Source organism: Heterodontus francisci, chromosome 8 (genome assembly GCF_036365525.1).
Source record: "Heterodontus francisci isolate sHetFra1 chromosome 8, sHetFra1.hap1, whole genome shotgun sequence".
In the NCBI taxonomy this organism is placed as follows: Eukaryota; Metazoa; Chordata; class Chondrichthyes; order Heterodontiformes; family Heterodontidae; genus Heterodontus; species Heterodontus francisci.
The window spans coordinates 80,342,238-80,362,573 of record NC_090378.1 but is presented as its reverse complement, the minus strand read 5'-3'; the positions used below and the strand labels follow the sequence as shown (position 1 = coordinate 80,362,573).

Sequence of the window (20,336 nt, the reverse complement as noted above, 5' to 3'; positions counted from 1 at the left end):
TGATGCCTCTGCAATGTGCAATACATCATCCTTAGCAATTCCAATCTGAACTCAATTCCCCTTCCTCTGTCTGCTCTGAATTCAGAGCCTTGCTGTCTGCTCCAAATCTCTCCTTCTATACATACTCCTCTACCCATATTCATAACTATCCCATCAATCAATATTTTTCCTAATTAACAGCCTGCCTGAGACTGGCAAATTTTCTGATCAAGCTGCAAACACAGATTCTACAACTTCATCTTCTGTCTTTGCCTTTTATCAGTCGGCAACCTTCATCAATACAACAGCCTGGAGTTAAAACAGAACTAATGTTTATTGGGGACTGAACTGCGCAGTGGGTCAGTACTTTGTCTATTTACTCCAAAACCTGTGTTTGAATTCAGTCTGTACAGATGGGATGAAATCCCCCTTCTCTACTGGCTATAAGTGTTATACATGAAATGCTTTTGAGCAGCCTCAGCCTGATTGGCAGATGGCATGGTGCCATCACATCACTTCAACTAACATGATACGAATTAACATTTTTACTCAGAAAAGTTATATGGATAGTTTTTATGGGCAAAGTATTAAACCAGCCAGTGGTATCAGACCCACCGGCCGTCCATGTCTCCGCTTTAAAGACATCTGCAGATGCAACATGAAGTCCTGTGACATTGATCACAAGTCGTGGGAGTCAGTTGCCAGCAATCGCCAGGGCTGGCGGGCAGCCATAAAGGTGGGGCTAAAGTGGCGAGTCGAAGAGACTTAGCGGTTGGCAGGAAAAAAGACAGAAGTGCAAGGGGAGAGCCAACTGCGAAACAGCCCTGACGACCAATTTTACCTGCAGCACCTATGGAAGAGTCTGTCACTCTAGTATTGGCCTTTATAGCCACTCCAGGCGCTGCTCCACAAACCACTGACCACCTCCAGGCGCTTACCCATTGTCTCCCGAGACAAGGAGGCCAAAGACAGATTAAACCAGTTTAGTAGGCGGTGCTCTTCTAAAACTGGAGAGAAAGCACTTTTTAGGTCAGTAAAAGGAGTTATACATTGAAGCCACTGTGCAGTGCTTGTCCAGGGAGCTTGGCATTGACACCTAGTACCCAAAATGAAGAAGCATTCCATTTCTCAGTGTTAACATTTCCACTTTGATCAGCACAAACATTTATTTTAAAGTTAGGAGAAAATACAGAGAAATTGAAGTTACCTGTCAGAGTTTAGCCCTTTTGTATCATCTGAAAACGATTGCAAACATATGGAATATTAAGACTTGTACCTTGAAACTGTTAATTTAAAAAACTTACAAAGTTAATGCTGAAATATTAAAATACGAGATTTCAGTCAGGGCAACAGTAAGAAAGCTATAATGGGCCTCAATACCTCTGGATTAGGGAGGGGGTTAAAGGTTGGCTGAGATTAATCTTAATTGGTATCCAGTGATTTCTGCTGAAAAGTACACGTGTGCATGTCAGGCAAGAACAGGATTAGTATAGTTGTTATGTCATCCTTGGTTACACAGCTGGTTTACACTCACTGTCTAGCTTCACAAATGAAGGCAAGGCACTGAGGACACCAGCTTTCACACTTTATACACTATGGGGAGGACTTTTAGCCCCTGCCGGGGAAAGGAACGGAGGCGGATGGGTGCTAAAAACTGTGCTGCCAGCTGGTGAGCCGGTTGCCCAGCTCCATCCGTCTTCCACTACCCCCTCCCCCACCCAGGACATTTTCCCCAGGGCAGGATCAGTTGGGGGGTGGGGGGGTGAGGACTACCTGCCCGCATGTTGCAGATAGTTAAATGAAGTAATTAAATGCCTGTTGAAGGAAGCTGACTGGGATTTTCCAGTTAGCCTCCAGGTCCCTTCAGGCAGTGGGGAACAGTTTAGCTGCCTGGAGGTGGCAGACTGAGGGGTCAGCACTCCAGGCAGGCGTATAGGCCCTTCCGGCCTGCCTGGGTTCAATAGCAGCCGCAGGACACCCTGTGCAGGGGCTCCCCCCCGCCACCACCCCCAGCACCCCGCCACACCCCAACAATGGTGGCATGGCTGCAAAAGCCATTTTTATTTTAAATTTGAAAAAGTTGGAGAGAGGGTGCCTGCATTTTAGGGTTCCCTCTCTCTCACCTCCCATATGGCATCCTGCTGATGCTGCCAAGATTGAGGGCTTCCTTTTGGCCCTCCAGCTTCAAAAGCCTGCTCAAGGACGGCGAACCAACCCTCTGGCCATGAATTCGCCAATTTGGGGAAAATCACAGTTGAGTGACTGTTTCCCACACAGTGTGGGCTTCTGACCCCCATTTGAACCTAATGATTTAGAAGCCCACAGGAAAATCTTGCTGTATGAATTTATATATTCAATAGAGAAGGGGGGAAACTGGAACATTAAAACGTGCAATAGAAATTTTAGTTTACTAAAGAGCTATTGCTGGTTTAAAAGCTGGTGAACTTAATTAGGCAGACTGTCTGGACATTTATCTTAGCACTGTATGCCAGAAATTACTGTGTGCAAATTGGCCATTGTGTTTTGACAACAGCAACTACATTTTAAAGGTACTTAATTGGCCGCGAAGTGCTTTGGGACATCCACAGGTTGTGAAAGGCACTATTTAAACACAATATCTTTCTTTATGTGTGTGATCTTTCTGCCTGGCATTCCAGTAGGTAAGTAAAGGTACATCAAGTTTTGGCACGCAAGAATAAAAGATGGTGCACTCCTAGGGCTGAATTTAATGCCCCCCCCCCCCCACCCCCGGAGGCGGTTTCAGAGTCGGGGGACCCATAGAATTGCAGGGGGAGGAGGACCCGTCACATTCCTGTCGCATTGGAATTTAGTCGGGGGCAGGATAGGCAGCGAATGGCCTTCCTGGCCAGGGCCAATTGAGACCCTTAAGTCGCCTATTACTAGCCACTTAAGGGCCTCTTCCTGCTGCCGCTGGGATTTTACTCAGTAAAACGAGGCAATCTCTGTGTGGGCTTCGGTGTGGGGAGGGGTCCTTCCTCTGTGGGCAGTGTGGCTCACAGAGGGCCCTGCTGGGAAACCCTCTTCCCTTCCCCTGCACTAAATGCCTACCCTCCTCCCCCACCCCAGCCTTGCTGGGGCCGGCTGGTCTGGCCCTGGCGACACCACCTCAATTACCTTGCATCCAGGCTCCAACAAGGCCCAGGTGGTGCTGCCAATACTACTGAGCTGTCGGCCTTCTGATTAGCCGGCAGCTTTTGGAGGTAGAATCCCTGTCTTTAAAGTGCTTGAGCACCATTAACTCGCACCGGGGGGCTCAAAGGCTGAGGTGGGATTCCCCTCGCCTTTTCGGCCCGGCACCGGGAGCCCTGCTGCTTAACAAAATACAGCCCCTAGATACTGTTTATAGTCAATTCAGAGGAAAATAAACTATTTAACCCTTTGACTGCTTATAGTCTGATTTACCTTTTTTTTTCAGTTTCTTTTTAATCCAGGCCACAGTTGCACCAATGACAAGAGCAAGTATGATAGCTGCTGCAACTCCACTCGTGTAAATCAGAAAACTCGCTGCAGGGGGCAATCCAGCAAGCACTAAACATAAAAAGACAATTAGACCGTCACCATGGTGTAACTGGCAACCTTCTGTCACATATTTAGATTAACTATCTACACATTACTGTTGTTGTCACAGCCTAATAGTGATGCAGCACACCACAAAATATAAAGTACTGCATTTGTGATTTATTGCTCTCTGTTCATACTATGCTGATTAAATTTACATCAACAACTTATATTTATACAGTGCCTTTAACGTAATAAAAACATCCCAGGGCGCTTCACAGGGGCATTATAAAACTAAATATGGCACTGAGCCATATTAGGGGACATTAGTGATGACTAAAAACTTGGTCAAAGAAGTAGATTTTAAGGAGTGTCTTTAAAGGCAGAAAGTAAGGTGGAGAGATTTAGGATGGGAATTCCCAAGCTTAGGGCCAAGGCAGTTGAATGCATGGCCAGCAATGGGGGAGCAATTAAAATTGGAGATGGTCAGGAGGCCAGAATTAGAGGAGCACAGCTACCTCAGAGGGTTGTGGATCTGGAGGAAATTAAAGAGATAGGGAGGGGTGAGGCCATGGAGTGATTTGAAAACAGGGGTGAAAGCTTTAAAATTCAGTCTACCTCAAATTACCATGGAAGGGAATGGTATCTTAAAAATGTGAGCAACAGGTGAAGCTAGCCATTTCACACTGCTACTATACGGTAGCAACATGAATGGTATGTTCCAGTAACAGGATGCCGCCGTCAAACAATAAAGCTGTTCTGCTTACCACACAAATGAGAAATGTGGTATATGAATTCCAGTGCTGGTGCAATGCCAGGTATGTAAGTCGTATGTCCCAATAACTGGTGGATTGTATCAAACAGCACGTCCGTTCGGCTTTTCACAGTGGACAAAGTACTGACTGTATTCAACCAGCCTGTACTAGCAAAACTCAGAACGCAATGTCTAACGTTAGATGTGATTCCGTGATTGGGCAGCACTTGCTGAACAATCCTGAGTGTCCTAAGAATTACACTAACAACCAATTTAAGATTATCATTCGGGCTCGCAATGTGGCTCACTTACGCTTGCTAGAAGCTACATATATTAATATGCAGGGACCCATCCTCTGCAGGCAAAAGGAACATGTCCAGGTTTTGCGCATTTTTGAATTAAACAAAATTTTTGGGTTCAATAGTTCCCTGGTGCATTCTCCATGGCAACACCTCGACCAATAAGAGTTGACTTGCCAACCAATCAGCACCCTTTTAACATGCAGTATAAATTGTTGCTCCCTTTGAAATTTGGCTTTTTTGCATTTGTCCTCATTTGGCGCAAGCCAAAAAGCTTCAATATCATAAATAAAAGGAAAAAACCACAGATGCTGGAAATCTGAAATAAAAACAGAAAATGCTGTAAATACTCAGCAGGTCAGGCAGCATCTGAGGAGAGAGAAGCAAAGTCAACGTTTCAGGTCTGTGACCTTTCATTAGGTGTGGTTCCAACGTGACTGTGAATTTGCTGCACTTTCTGAAACAGCAGCTACAGATGTTTCCAAAACGTATTATCCCCTTGATGTCACAGACTTTTTTATTAGTTCGGCGGATGAGGGCATCGCTGGCTAGGCCAGCATTTATTGCCCATCCCTAATTGGCCTTGAGAAGGTGGTGGTGAGCTGCCTTCTTGAACCACAGCAGTCCTTGGGGTGTAGGTACACTAACAGTGCTGTTAGGGAGGGAGTTCCAAGATTTTGATCCAGTGACAGTGAAGGAGCGGCGATATAGTTCAAGTCAGGATGGTGTGTTGCTTGGAGGGGAACTTGCAGGTGGTGGTGTTCCATTGCATCTGCTGCCCTTGTCTTTCTAAGTGGTAGGGGTCGTGGGTTTAGAAGGTGCTGTCGAAGGAGCCTTGGTGAGTTGCTGCAGTGCATCTTGTAGTTGGTACACACTGCTGCCACTATGCGTCGGTGGTAAAGGGAATGAATGTCGAAGGTGGTGGATGGTGTGCCAATCAAGCAGGCTGCTTTGTCCTGGCTGGTGTCAAACTTTTTCAGTGTAGTTGGCGCTGCACCCATCCAGGCAAGTGGAGAGTATTCCATCACACTCCTGACTTGTGTCTTGTAGATGGAGGACAGGCATTGGGGAGACAGGAGGTAAGTTACTCACTCAGAATTCCAAGCTGCTATTCTTGTAGCCACAGCATTTATGTGGATGGCCCAGTTCAATTTCTGGTCAATGGTGACTCCCGTGATATTGATAGTGGGGGATTCAGCGATGGTAATGTCATTGAACATCAAGGGGAGATGGTTAGATTCTCTCTTGTTTGAGATGGTCATTGCCTGGCACTTGTGTGGCGCGAATGTTACTTGCCACTTATCAGCCCAAGCCTGGATGTTGTCCAGGTTTTGCTGCATATGGACATGGGCTGCTTCAGTATCTGAGGAGTCACGAATGTTGCTGAACATTGTGCAATCATCATTGAACATCCCCACTTCTGACCTTATGATGGAAGGAAGGTCATTGATGAAGCACCTGAAGATGGTTGGGCCTAGGATACTACCCTGAGGAACTCCTGCAGTGATGTCCTGGGACTGAGATGATTGACCATCAAACAACCACAATCATCTTCCTTTGTGCTTGGTATGACTCAAACAAACAGAGATGTTTTCCCCCTGATTCCCATTGGCTACAGATTTGCTGGGGCTCCTTGATGCCATACTCGGTCAAATGCTGCCTTGATGTCAAGAGCAGTCGCTCTGATTTCACGCCTGAAATTCAGCTCTTTTGGCAATGTTTGGACCAAGGCTATAAGGCACATTGAAATGAGGATACCCGAGTTCCATGCACAGAACTCTGCACCAGAAAAGAAAACAGACAAATGAGCAGTATGCAAATTCCTGGGTGAGGTCTTGGCCATACAGTGGGGTTCTATCAGTCATTCCAAAATAAACATACTCATCAATGTGTACTGTTTACAGGCCAAGATTGTCACAACCATCAGGAGCAATGATACTATTTTGAGGGAGTGAGGGGTGGGGTTGCAAAGGAAGAGGGATCTGGGGTTGCATATTCACAAATCATCGAGAGTGGCAGGCAAGTTGTTAAGACAGTTAAGAAAGTGCATGGAATACTTGGCTTTGTAAGCAAGGGTATTAAATAGAAAAGCAGGGAAGGCATGCTAAACCTTCAGAAATCACATGCACTCTGCCTCAGCTGATGTATTGGGCTGGAGTTTATCCAGCAGCAGGAGCAGGAGTGGAGGCCTGGGGGGCCAAAATATCAGGGTGGATGCTCTTGTCCGGAAAACCGATGTCGTGGTGTGGATTCTGGATTTGTCAGTTGGGGGAAAGCTCCAAGGCTGAGTTGCCGCTACACTGTGGCAGGACTACAATTTAAATTTGTGAATAGTGAGGTAGAATGCACTTGCATTGAATTGAAGCAAGTTTTATGGGGAGGTTTCAGATTTAGTCAGCGGCGCATGGGATTCACATGCCTTCAGATCCCTGGCCCTTTAAGGGTGGCGGCACTGAGGCAATGCCTCAATGCTGCCACGGGTAGGCAGCCATGGTGAGCAGTGGAACGGGGAAGAGGGGGGAGCAGAGATCATTGTCAGCCTATGGTGCTGGCTCTCTGTAAGGCTGAGCGCAGTGTTGGGTGCAAGGGTTGGATGGGGGCACAGTCTCAGGTGCATAGTTAGGGTGGGTGCAGTCTCTGGTACAAGGGTGGGCGCAGTCTTGGCTGCTGGGCTCTCTGCAAGCATGGGCATTGAGGAGCATTAGTGTGTCTTCAGAGGTGGGTAACAATGAGAAGGTCCCATGGTAGGTTCGTCTCTCCAAGAACAGCGCAAGGGAGGAGCAACAATCAGCTGGCATGGGTCTCATATACCCAGTGTTTGTGGCCCCCGTGCCACTCAGCAATGGCTCAGAGGGTGGGAGGCCCAGGACCCAGCTGAGCCTACCCATGGAGCTTCAGTAGGAGAGTTGCAGCAGATGGCCACACCAAGAAGGGCCTATGCATGCCAGAGAGTGTACCAGACTGGACTCAGCTACCTCCAAATGTCGGAGTGGCAATGTCAGTGAAGACTGTGGCTCTCCGGGAGGCTGTCACCGAGATGTGCCATGCTGCAGGATCAGCTTCAACCCATGGGCTTTGGTAGACACCCAATGCTCGTGGCCCTGATACTTACTGTGGCACTCAATTTCTATGTGTCTGGCTCTTTCCAGGGATACACTGGGGACATGTGTGGAGTCTCTGAGGCAGCACCGCATCGCTGTAACAAGTAGGTGACCAATGGCTTGTTCAAGAGAGCCGGTGGCTATGTGTGGTACCAGACTGATGCTGACAGGCAGAGAGGGTCATTGACTTGGGTACATCATTGGATTCCGCCAGGTGCAAGGTGTCATTGACTATACACATGTGGCCTCAAGGTGCCCATGAAGCAGTCAGCAGCTTTCATCAACAGTAAGGGCTTCCATTCCATCAACATACAACTGGTCTGCGACCACCGAAAGCACATCCTGCAGGTTGGGGAGGCGATGGCATAGTGGTAATTTCACTGGACTAGTAATCCAGAGGCCCAGTTCATGCTCTGGGGACCTGGGTTCCAATCTCACCATGGCAGACGGTGAAATTTGAATTTAATAAAGCTGGAATTAAGAAAAGCTAGTCGAATGATGACCATGAAACTATTGTCGATTGTTGTAAAAACCATCTGGTTCACTAATGTCCTTTAGGGAAGGAAATCTGCCATCCTTACTTGGTCTGGCCTACGTGTGACTCCAGACCCACAGCAATGTGGTTGACTCTTAAATGCCCTCTGAAATGGCCTAGCAAGCCACTCAGTTCAAGGGCAATTAGGGATGGGCAATAAATGCTGGCCTAGTCAGCGATGCCGAATCCCACGAATAAAAAGTGTGTCCCCGCTTCATGGGAAGCAGCCACGATGCCTACAACTTTGGCAGTTCCATGTGGCACAGCTTTTCAGGCACCCACCCCTCTCAGCTTCAGGGATGGATTTTGTCGTCAAGGGCTACCCAATGAAGACATGGCTACTCATGCCTGTGAGGAACCCTTGCACTGCAGCAGAGAAGATGTACAACACCTGTAATGAGTTCATCCTAGTGACCATCGAGCAGGCCATTGGGCTGTTGAAGATGAGATTCCAGTGCCTCCTTCAATCCAGTATCCAGCAGTATGCTCCAGTGAGGGTCTCGCTTGTTGTGGTGGTCTGCTGTGCTCTGCATAATCTAGTACAGCAGAGGGGTAGGCATTGCACAAAAAGGACATTGCCAGTCCTCATCCATGTGATAAATGGACACTTGGATAATAATAACAAATGCTGGAAAAACTCAGCAGGTCTGGCAGCATCTGTGGAGAGAGAGGCAGAGTTAACATTTCACGTCAGTGACCCTTCTTCAGAACTGGCAGATATAAGAACATAACATAAGAACTAGGAGCAGGAGTAGACAATTCAGCCCCTCGAGCCTGCTCCATCATTCAGAACGATCATGGCTGATCTCATCTTTGCCTCAACTCCACTTTCCTGCCCATTCTCCATAACCCTTCAACCCATTTCTAATTAAAAATCTGTTTATCTCCTCCTTAAATTTACCCAATGTCCCGGCATCCACCACACTCTGGGGTAGTGAATTCCACAGATTCACGACCGTTTGAGAGAAGTAATTTCTCCTCATCTCTGTTTTAAATCTGCTGCCCCTTATCCTAAAACTATGACTTCTCGTTCTAGATTGCCCCACAAGAGGAAACATCCTCTCTATGTTTACTTTGTCAATCCCCTTAATGATCTGATATACTTCAATTAGATCTCCTCTCATTCTTCTAAACTCCATAGAGTAAAGGCCTAAACTGCTCAATCTCTCTTCATAAGACAAACCCCTCATCTCTGGAATCAATCTAGTGAACCTCCTCTGAACTACCTCCAATGCAACTACATCCTTTCTCAAGTAAGGGGACCAAAACTGTACGCAATACTCCAGGTGTAGTCTCACTAATGTCTTGTACAGTTGCAGCAACACTTCCCTACTTTTATACTCTATTCCTTTCGCAATAAATGCCAAAATTCCATTTGCCTTCCTTATCACCTGCTGTACATGCAAACTAGTTTTCTGCGATTCATGCATGAGGACACCCAAATCCTTCAGCACCGAAGCACTCTGAAGTTTCTCTCCATTTAGATAATAATTTGCCTTTCTATTCTTCCGACCAAAATGGATAACCTCACACTTATTCACGTTAAAATCCACCTGCCAAATTGTGGCCCATTTATCTAATCTGTCCATATCCATTTGTAGATTTTGTATTTCTTTATTGCAACTTACTGTCCCACTTATTTTAGTGTCATCAAATTTGGCTATAGTACCTTCTGTCCCAAGTCATTTATATAGATAGTAAATAGTTAGGGCCTGAGGACCGAACCCTGTGGCACCCCACCAGTTACATCTTGCCAACCAGAAAAAGACCCATTTATCCTGACTCTCTGTTTTCTGTTGGTTAGCCAATCCTCTATCCAAGCTAATAAATTGCCCCAAACCCCATGTGAACTTACCTTGTGTATTAACCTTTTGTGCGGCACCTTATCAAATGCCTTCTGGAAGTCCAGATAAACTACATCTACAGGATCCCCATTATCCACTTTGCTTGTTACAGCTTTGAAGAACTCTAGCAAATTAGTCAAACACGATTTACCCTTCATAAAACCATGCTGACTCTGATCAGAGCAACTGCTCTGATGATGCTACCTTCCATGATAGCGCTTCTGATATGTCTTCCTTTTTCCTCAACCGAGGATTCTCCCCCCGCCGCTATGGTTGACAGGGCCCTCAACCGTGTCCGGCCTATTTCCCACACATCTACCCTCAAGCCTTCCCCTCCCTCCCAGAACTGCGACAGGGTTCCCCTTGTCCTCACTTTCCACCCCATCAGCCTCCATATCCAAAGGATCATCCGCCGCCATTTCCGCCACCTCCAGCGTGATGCCACTACCAAAGGCATCTTCCCTTCCCTTCCCTTGTCAGCATTCCGCAGGGATAATTCACTCCATGACACCCTGGTACACTCCTCCATTACCTCCCCCCCCCCACCTCATCCCCTTCCCATGGCACCTTCCCCTGCAAATGCAGGAGGTGTAATACCTGCCCATTTACCTCCTCTCTCCTCACTATCCTAGGCCCCAAACACTCCTTTCAGGTGAAGCAGCGATTTACTTGTACTTCTTTCAATGTAGTATACTGTATTCATTGCTCACAATGTGGTCTCCTCTACCAAAACGACCAAACGCAGACCGGGTGACTGCTTTGCGGAACATCTCCACTCAGTCAGAAAGCATGACCCCGAGCTTCCGGTTGCCGGCCATTTCAACACCACGCCCCACCCCCAACCCTGCTCTCATGCTCACATCTCTGTCCTGGGATTGCTGTAGTCTTCCAGTGAACATCAACGCAAGCTCGAGGAACAGCATCTCATTTACCGATTAGGCACACTACAGCCCGCCGGACTGAACATTGAGTTCAATAATTTCACAGCATGACGGGCCCCAAATTTTACTTTTATTTTTAGTTATGTTTTTCTTCTTTCTTTTTTGAGTTTATTTTGTTTTGATTTGTTCAGTTTGTTTCTACTGTGCCTATCCACTGTGGGTTTTTTTCATGTTTGTGTTGTGGCTGTTCAGTTTTCAGTCCATTAATACCCTATCTGTACTAATGCTTTGTCTTTCAGCACACCATTAACATATTGTTTGCCTTTGCTTTTGCTCCATGACCTTCTGGTCAGCTATTCTGTGACCTTGTCCTATCAACACCTCTTTTGTTATCTCTAGCCCCACACCCGCTTTACTTGCTTAAAATCTTTTACATTTCTTATATCTGCCAGTTCTTAAGAAGGGTCACTGACCTGAAACGTTAACTCTGCTTCTCTTTCCACAGATGCTGCCAGAGCTGCTGAGTATTTCCAGCGTTTCTTCTTTTTATTTCAAATTTCCAGCATCTGCAGTATTTTGCTTTTATTACTTGGATAATAATGATCTGATTGGGCATAGTCAACATGGATTTATGAATGGAAAATCATATTTGATGAACTTTTTGGAGTTTTTTGAGGATGTTACTAACAGAATTGATAAGCGGGACGTAGTATACTTGGATTTTCAGAAGGCTTTTGATAAAGTCCCCCACAGGAGTTTGGTTAGCAAAATTAAAGCACACGGTATAGGAATTAATATACTGGCATGGATTAAGGATTGGTTAACAGGCAGAAGACAGAAAATAGGAATAAACAGTTCATTCTTGTGTTGGCAGGCTGTGACTAGTGGGGTAGCACAAGGATCAGTACTTGGGCTCCAGCTGTTCACAATATATATCAATGATTTGGATGTGGGGAACAAATGTAATGGTTCCAAGGTCGCAGATGACACAATACTAAGTGGGAACGTGTGTTGTGAGGAAAATGCAAGGCGGCTTCAAGGGGATTTGGACAGACTAAGTGAGTGGGCAAGAACGTGGCAGATGGAATATAATGTGGAAAAATGTGAGGTTATCCATTTTGGTATGTGGAACAGATGTGCAGAGTACTTCTTAAATGGTAAGAGATTAGAAAGTGTAGATGTACAAAGGGACCTGGGTGTCCTCGTCAATAAGTCACTGAAAGCTAACATGCAGGTGCAGCGAGCAATTAGGAAGGCTAATGGTATGTTAGCCTTCATCACTAGAGGATTTGAGTACAGGAGTAGTGAAGTCTTGCTTCAATTATATAGAACTTTGATTAGACCACACCTGAAGTACTGTGTGCAGTTTTGGTCCCCTTACCTTAGGAAGGATATTATTGCCATAGAGGGAGTGCAACGAAGGTTCACCAGACTTGTTCCTGAGAAGGCGGGACCATCCTATGAAGAGAGATTGGGGTAACTGGGCCAGTATTCCCTATAGAGTTTTGAAGAATGAGAGGTGATCTCATTGAAACCTACAAAAATACTTAAAGGGATAGACAGGTTAGATGCAGTTAAGGTATTTCCCCTGGTTGGGAAATCCAGAACCAGGGGACACAATTTCAAAATAAGGGGGAAGCCACTTAGGACAGAGATGAGGAAACATTTCTTTACTCAGAGGGTTGTGAATCTTTGTAATTCTCTACCCCAGAGGGCTGTGGACTCAATCATTGAGTATGTTGAAAGTAGAGATTGACAAATTTCTAAATACCAATGGCATAAAGGGATATGGGGTTAGTGTGGAAAAAAAGCATTGAAGTGGATGATCAGCCATGATGGTATTGAATGGCTGAGAAGGCTCGATGGGCTGAATGGCCTACTCCTGCTCCTAAGTTCCTATGTTCCTATCAAATGAGGAGATGTAGAATATACATAAGAAATAGGACCTGGAATAGGTCATTTGGCCCCTCGAGCCTGCTCCGCAATTTAGTAAGACCATGGCTGATATGATTGTGGTCTTAACTCCATTTTTCTGCCGACACCCGCATAACCCTTTAATCCCTTGTAGATAAAAAAATCAGTCTGGCTCATCCTTGAATATATTCAATGACCCAGCCTTCACTGCTCTCTGGGGAAGGGAATGCCAAAGATTAATGACCCTTTTAGAGAAGAAATTCCTCCTCATGTTCATCTTAAAAAGGAGGCCCCTTATTTTGAAATTGTGCCCCCTAGTTCTATATTCCCCCATGAGGGGAAACATCCTCTCAGCATCTACCCTGTCAAGCCCCCTCAGAATTGTATACATTTCAACAAGATCATCTCTCAATCTCCAATGAGAATAGCCCCAACCTGCTCAACCTTTCCTCACACGACAACCCCTTCATCCCAGGAATCAGCCTAGTGAACCTTCTCTGAACTACCTCCAATGCAAGTATATCCTGGATATTGTCCAGGTCTTGCTGCATTTCTACATGGACTGCTTCAGTATCTGAGGAGTCATCAATGTTCAGCACCATTCATGACTCCTCAGATACTGAAGAAGCCCGTGTAGAAATGCAGCAAGACCTGGACAATATCCAGGCTTGGGCTGATAAATGGCAAGTAACATTCGCGCCACACAAGTGCCAGGCAATGACCATCTCCAACAAGAGAGAATCTAACCATCTCCCCTTGACATTCAATGGCATTACCATCGCTGAATCCCCCACTGTCAACATCCTAAGGGCTACTATTGACCAGAAACTGGAGTAGCCATATAAATACCGTGGCTACAAGAGCAGGTCAGAGGCTAGGAATCCTGCGGCGAGTAACTCACCTTCTGACTCCCCAAAGCCTGGCCACCATCTACAAAGCACAGGTCAGGAGTGTGATGGAATACTCTCCACTTGCCTGGATGGGTGCAGCTCCAACAACACTCAAGAAGCTCAACACCATCCAGGACAAAGCAGCCCGCTTGATTGGCACTTCATCTACAAACATTCACTCCCTCCACCACCGACGCACAGTGGCAGCAGTGTGTACCATCTACAAGATGCACTGCAGCAATGCACCAAGGCTTCTTAGACAGCACCTTCCAAACCCGCGACCTCTACCAACTAGAAGGACAAGGGCAGCAAATGCATGGGAACACCATCACCTGCAAGTTCCCCTCCAAGTCACACACCATCCTGACTTGGAACTATATCGCCGTTCCTTCTCTGCCGCTGGGTCAAAATCCTGGAACTCCCTTCCTAACAGCACTGTGGGTGTACCTACCCCACATGGACTGCAGCGGTTCAAGAAGGCAGCCCACCACCACCTTCTCAAGGGAAATTAGGGATGGGCAGTAAATGCTGACCTGGCCAGCGACGCCCACATCCCATGAATGAATTTTTAAAAAAAATCCCACTCTAGGTGCAGCCTCACCAATGCCCTGTGCAGTTGTAGCAAGACTTCCCTAATTTTATATTCCATCCCCCTTGTAATAAAGGCCAACATTCTATTTGCCTTCCTAATTACTTGCTGTACCTTCATGCTAACTTTTTGTGATTCATGTACAAGGACACCCAAATCCCTCTGTACTGCAGCATTCTGTTGTCCCTCTCCATTTAAATAATACTCTGCTTTTATGTTCTTCCCACCGAAGCAGACAACCTAACGTTTTCCCATATTATACTCCGTGTGCCAAATATTTGCCCACTCACTTAACCTGTCTATATCCCCTTGCAGACTCTTTGTTTCGTCCTCATAACTTGCTTTCCTACCTATCTTTGTATCATTAGCAAATTTGGCTGCAATACAGTCGGTCCCTTCATCGAAGTTACCTAATTAAATTGTAAATAGTTGAGGCCCAGAACTGATCCCTGTGGCATACCACTAGTTACAGTTTACCAACCTGAAAATAACTCATTTTGTTAATTGTGCGATTATATGCAGGTGAAAAGAGTTATTTGGGGTTTTAGTTGAGCACTTAAAAGCAGACACTCACTGGGACTGGGAGAGGGATTTGTGTGAAGAGCTACATGTTTGTAATCCTTTTATTCTGCACAATAAATGTGAAACTGAGTAAATGTAGGCTCCAGCCTTATCCTTCTATAACAAGTTTTTTGGAGTTTAGACATGGTAGCTGAGGATGGTTGCCGAAAGCTGAAGGTTGGAAAATAGGAAATTTTTTTCGGAAAGAAAACTAAAGTCTCAAGGGCCATTGTGAAAAATATGGCAGAAAGCAAGTACAAATTGTCAGGGTATGATTACCCTCCGGTGTTTTCAGAGTCTGAACCATATGACCAGTGGAAGAATGAAGTGGATATGTGAACACGGGTTACATCTCTACCAAAAAGGAAACAAGATATGACCTTGGCGTTGTCACTTCCTGCCAAAAATGAAATCAGAAGTAAAGTGTTTTCTGAACTGGATGCTCATCAGTTGGATACTGATGAAGGGTTGGATCTTCTGTTAGGATTTCTGAATGAAATTTACAAGAAAGATGACCTATTGAATGCATATGAGGCATGGTCAGACTTTGATAGATTTCGGAAAACAGATGGTTATTCAATGGAGGAATATATCATGGCCTTTAACAGACTGTATAAAAGATTGAGGAAATTCAGTTTGGAGATCCCTAGTTCAGTGCTAGCTTTTAAGTTGCTAGATTGTGCTAGGGTGTCATATATGGACAGGATCCTGGTTCTAACTGGGGTTCAGTTCTTAGACAAAGACTCCCTGTTGGACCAAATATCCGCAGCCTTAAAAAGATTCCTGGGGAAACAGTCATTTCCTGCAGTCCTGGTAGAACAAGCGAGGCATTCTGCGGTGACACAAAGAATGGAGGACTCAATGTTTACAAGATTTCGAAATAATCTGGGTACTAGAAGCAAATGGAAACGTTAAAGACAGGAGGAATGAGGATGAAAGCACTTTTAGCAAGTCTGAATATTACAGTGGAATACAGGGTTGGAATTGTACTCAAAGGTGAATGAATTCCAGGGATGCCCAAGAAACAGTTAATAGGTGCTTCAGATGTGACTCAAGTATCATTATGCAATGAACTGCCCAAATCAGAGGGGCAGTGTCTTCGAAATAACACACGATGCAGAGAATTCTAAGGCAGAAGAGGAAGATGCTGATGGATTTGAAGGAATTGTATTAGTCTCAAGGAATTTTAGTACTGTGATGAATGTATTGGTTGCAGATTCATTCAACTGTGTGGTACTGGATAGTGCTTGTACAGTGACTATGTGGAACTGATTGCTTACAGTGTTATCTGGATTCACTCAGTAGTGAGGATCGATGCAAGGTTAAGGAGTATAAAAGTACTACCAGCTTTAGTTTTGGTGATGACAACACATTGAAGTCACTGAAGAGAGTAGTAATCCCATGTAAAATAGCTAGGGTAAACCACTTTATCAGTACTGATGTAATCTCCAGTGGAATACCTTTACTCTTGAGTAAGCCTTCAAAGTAAAAGGCACAGATGGAACTTGATATGGAGGACAAGGGAATTGTTTGTGGGAAGCCAGTGAATTTGCAATTTACCCAGACATGGCATTATTGTATCCCTTTAATAAAACCTGATATTTCTAGTCAGTGTTAGAGAAGTGTTAGCATCAGGTGTTACGAATCAGAGAGATAAAAGTCAAATTGTCTTAAAGTTACACAGACAATTTGCTCACGCTTCTTGTCAGAGATTAAAAACCCTACTAAAAGATGCAGGTGTGATTGATGGAGAGTATACGAGGATAATAGAAGAGATTAGTGAAAAGTGTGAGATTTGTAATAAATATTAGAGGACACCATCACGTCCTAGTGTCAGCCTTCCATTGGCACGTGACTTTAACGAGGTAGTTGCCATAGATTTAAAGGTTTGGGACAAAGACAAGAATATTTTCATTGGACATTTTATAGACCTAGCAACTAGATTTATTCTTTCTACAATAATAAATAGTAAGGACAAAAAGGTGATTATAGACACAATTATGGAGAAATGGATAGGGACTGGGCTTGGGCACCAGCTAAGTTTCTGACTGATAATGGAGGGGAATTTGCCAATGATGAGTTCAGGGATATGTGTGAAAATATGCACATTAAGGTTATGAATACTGCAGCTGAAAGTCCTTTCAGCAATGAGCTTTGTGAAAGGAATTACATTGATGAAATGTTACATAAAATCTTAGCTGACCAGCCAAACTGCAAGTTGACAACTGCCCTGGCATGGGCAGTTCATGCGAAGAATTCACTTCAGACGGTTGGATATAGTCCCTATTAATTGATCTATGTGCGGAATCCCAAATTGCCTTCTGTACTGTGCGACAGTCCTCCTGCTCTAGAAGGTACCACAATTAGTTCCATTTTTTCTACACATGTGAATGCTTTACATGCAGGGAGACAGGCTTTCACTAAGGTCGAGGTCTCTCAGAAAATTCGCAGAGCTCTGAGACATCTGAGGCTGAATTTAGTTCAGGACATTTAGTCTATTGTAAAAGAGAGGGCCATAGGGAATTGAAGAGCCCTGGTAAGGTAATTGGTCAGGATGGTAAGACAGTAGTTATCAAGCATGGAAATCAAACTGTTAAGGTTCATTCGTCACGATTAATTGGGATTGATTACAAAATCTCAGAATCTGAGCAGCTGATAGAGGGAACAGAGGCACCTTGTACCTCAAATACTCATGTATTTTGTGATGAAGGTCCTGAGGCACAGGTAGATCAAGAGTTGGATAGTAATGCAACCGATCATGATGCTCAGGAAAGAGCTATCACATCCAAAGGCCAATTGCCTCGAGTAGGTACTCGGGTGACATATATTCCAGAGGGGTCTAATAAAAGGAGGGATATGACAATTGTGCGGCGTACAGGAAAATCTACAGGCAAGTTTAAATTTTGGTTACATGATCAAGATGATGGCCAAGAAGCCAGAGCCATGGACTGGCAGAATGGGGTGAAAGAGTGGAGGGAAGAAAGTGCAGTGCAAGTTTTGATAGTGGGTCAGGAAGTGACTCTTGCGTAAGGAAGCGATCACGGCTTTGAAAAAGAGCTTCCAATAAAGTGTGAGGGAGATCTTCTAGCAGTAGTTCCGAAAGGCATCAAAAAGTGCTAATACAGGCCATAGTATGAACAGATTACACAATGAAATGAAGGCTAGAGAGCAGTCTCGGAATAGAACTAGAAGAGGAAGTCCTCATGATCGTGAAGTTTTAGTGGCTGCCAATAAACTTGAGGATAAACTAAAAAGAGAAGCAAGACATAAGGAATTAGAAAGTTTGGAGTCTATTCTGAGGTACCAGAAAGGGGACAGCTGGCCTTGTCACATAGATGGATTTGTACTGAAAAAGTCCTTCCCGATGGAACTTAGAAGGCTAAAGCGAGGTTAGTTGTGAGGGGTTTTGAAGAGCGACTGGGGGAATACCGATGTTAGAGTGGACTCTCCCACAGCTGGAAAAGTAATCTTGAAAATCTTTTTAGCTCTTTTGGCCACATATTCATGGGAATGTCGATCCATTGACATAAAAGCTGCATTTCTGCAAGGTGATACTTTTCAGAGAGAAGTATCTATGAAACCATCTAAAGAGGCAGAAGATACAGAAGGAAAATTATGGAAACTGAACAAATGTGTCTATGGCTTTAATGATGCTTCCAGGGTGTGGTATTTCTCAGTGAGATCTGTTTTGTTGAAAATTGGTTGTGTTCAACTAAAAGCAGATCCTGCGATGTTTTATTGATATCATAAAGGGAAATTTTCAGGCATCTTCATGATGCATGTTGATGATTTCTTATGGGGTGGTACTGCAGATTTTGAGAAATATGCTATTAAGATTAAGGCAGAATTTAAGATTGGGAGTCAGGCTTGTGGGGCCTTTAAATATATATTTAAATATTAAGCAGACTAAGTCTGGAATAAGTTTGAATCAACAATCCTATTTAGAGAGTGTTACTCCCATCCCAATTAATCATGTTAGGTCATCACAGAAAAATGATGATCTATCTAAAGCAGAGATTGAGCAATTGTGAAGCCTGGTGGGTCAGTTAAACTGGTTGGGCTCTCAGACTAGGTTTGATGTTAGTTTTGATGTGCTGGAGTTAAGCATGATGATGAAACATCCAAAAGTTGAGAATGTTTTAAGGGCAAATAAAACGTTGAAAACACTAAATCTGGAGAAATGTGTACTGAAGTTCCCATCCTTAGGTGACCCAAAGAACATGAAGCTAATAATTTTTAGTGATGCTTCACATGCTAATCTTGCTGATGGGTATTCGAGCAGCTGGTTTCATAATATTTCTGATGGGTGAAAATGGGAAATGTTGTCCTTTAGCTTGGGAGGCTAAGAAAATAAAACGGGTTGTTAAAAGCAAGTTAGCTGCGGAAACACTGGGTCTTGTGGAGGCAATGGACATGGGGTTCTATTTGTCAAATATTTTGGGTGAAATTCTGAACAAGGGACATCCGGAAGATAGGATACCCATTGAAAGTTATGTGGATAATCGTTCTTGGTGGGACAGTGTACACTCTACAAAAAGTGTGAGTGAGAAAAGACTACATAGTGACCTAACTGGATTGAAACTAATGCTGCAGAGAAAGGAAATCTCCAAATTTAAATGGGTAGATGCAAGTCATCAGCTATCCGATTGTATCACAAAGAGAAATGCGAGTACAAAGAAATTGTTGGAGGTGCTGGATGAGGGGCGTCTCACAATGTAAAAAACTTTGTGCCCAATATGGAATTTAATTCTGATTTATTTTGAAATACTCTTTGAGAATGTTAATCTAAGTTGTATTGTAAAAGAAAGAAGGGAATCTGTTAATTGTGTGATTATATGCAGGTGAAGGGAATTAATTGGGGTTTTAGTTGAGCACTTAAAAGCAGACACTCACTGGGACTGGGAAAGGGATTTGTGTGAAGGGCTACATGTTTGTAATCCTTTTAGTCTGCATAATAAATGTGAAACTGAGTAAATATAGGCTCTGGCTTTATCCTTCTATAACAAGCTTTCTGGAGTTTAACACATTTATCCCTACTCTCTGTTTCCTGTTCGTTTGCCGATTCTCTATCCATGCTAATATATTACCCCCAACACCATGAGCTCTTATCTTGTGCAGTAACCTTTTATGTGGCACCTTATCGAATGCCTTACAGGCTACTGAGCAGGCAGCCCTGGATCTTGAGAGATGGGCAAGGGAGGCATGAGACAATCTTATACATACTCTCTGCCTGGCAATGTGATGGCCTCTCAAAATGAACTTAATAGAGACTCACTTCACTGTAATCCGCCTGTCGCCTCCTTCCTATTGCATTCCAGTGCGTAGCGCCCAGCTTCATCATGCACTCTGACACAGATCAAATGTGGCTCGTGTCTACACTGGTAGCCCATTGAGGGAGCAAGAGAGAAGGTTGCATCTCACTCGTCAGCAATGAAAACATGAACCGATTACAGTAATGAATCTAACCTCG

General features: G+C 44.5%; 1 protein-coding gene across 6 annotated transcripts in view; it reads right to left on the bottom strand.

The window, feature by feature from the left end:
* Positions 1-20,336, bottom strand: part of LOC137372942 (P-selectin-like) — a 94,294-nt gene that overhangs the window by 10,806 nt on the left and 63,152 nt on the right. For 5 of the 6 annotated variants that reach the window (XM_068037473.1, XM_068037478.1, XM_068037472.1 and 2 more), the window contains 2 exons: positions 3,403-3,528; positions 1,187-1,214 (listed from right to left, as the gene is read on the bottom strand). In XM_068037473.1, the coding sequence (XP_067893574.1) occupies positions 1,187-1,214; positions 3,403-3,528 (154 nt within the window). Of the gene's footprint in view, positions 1-1,186; positions 1,217-3,402; positions 3,529-20,336 lie in introns of all 6 variants that reach the window. The other variant, XM_068037476.1, reaches the window with a different exon arrangement.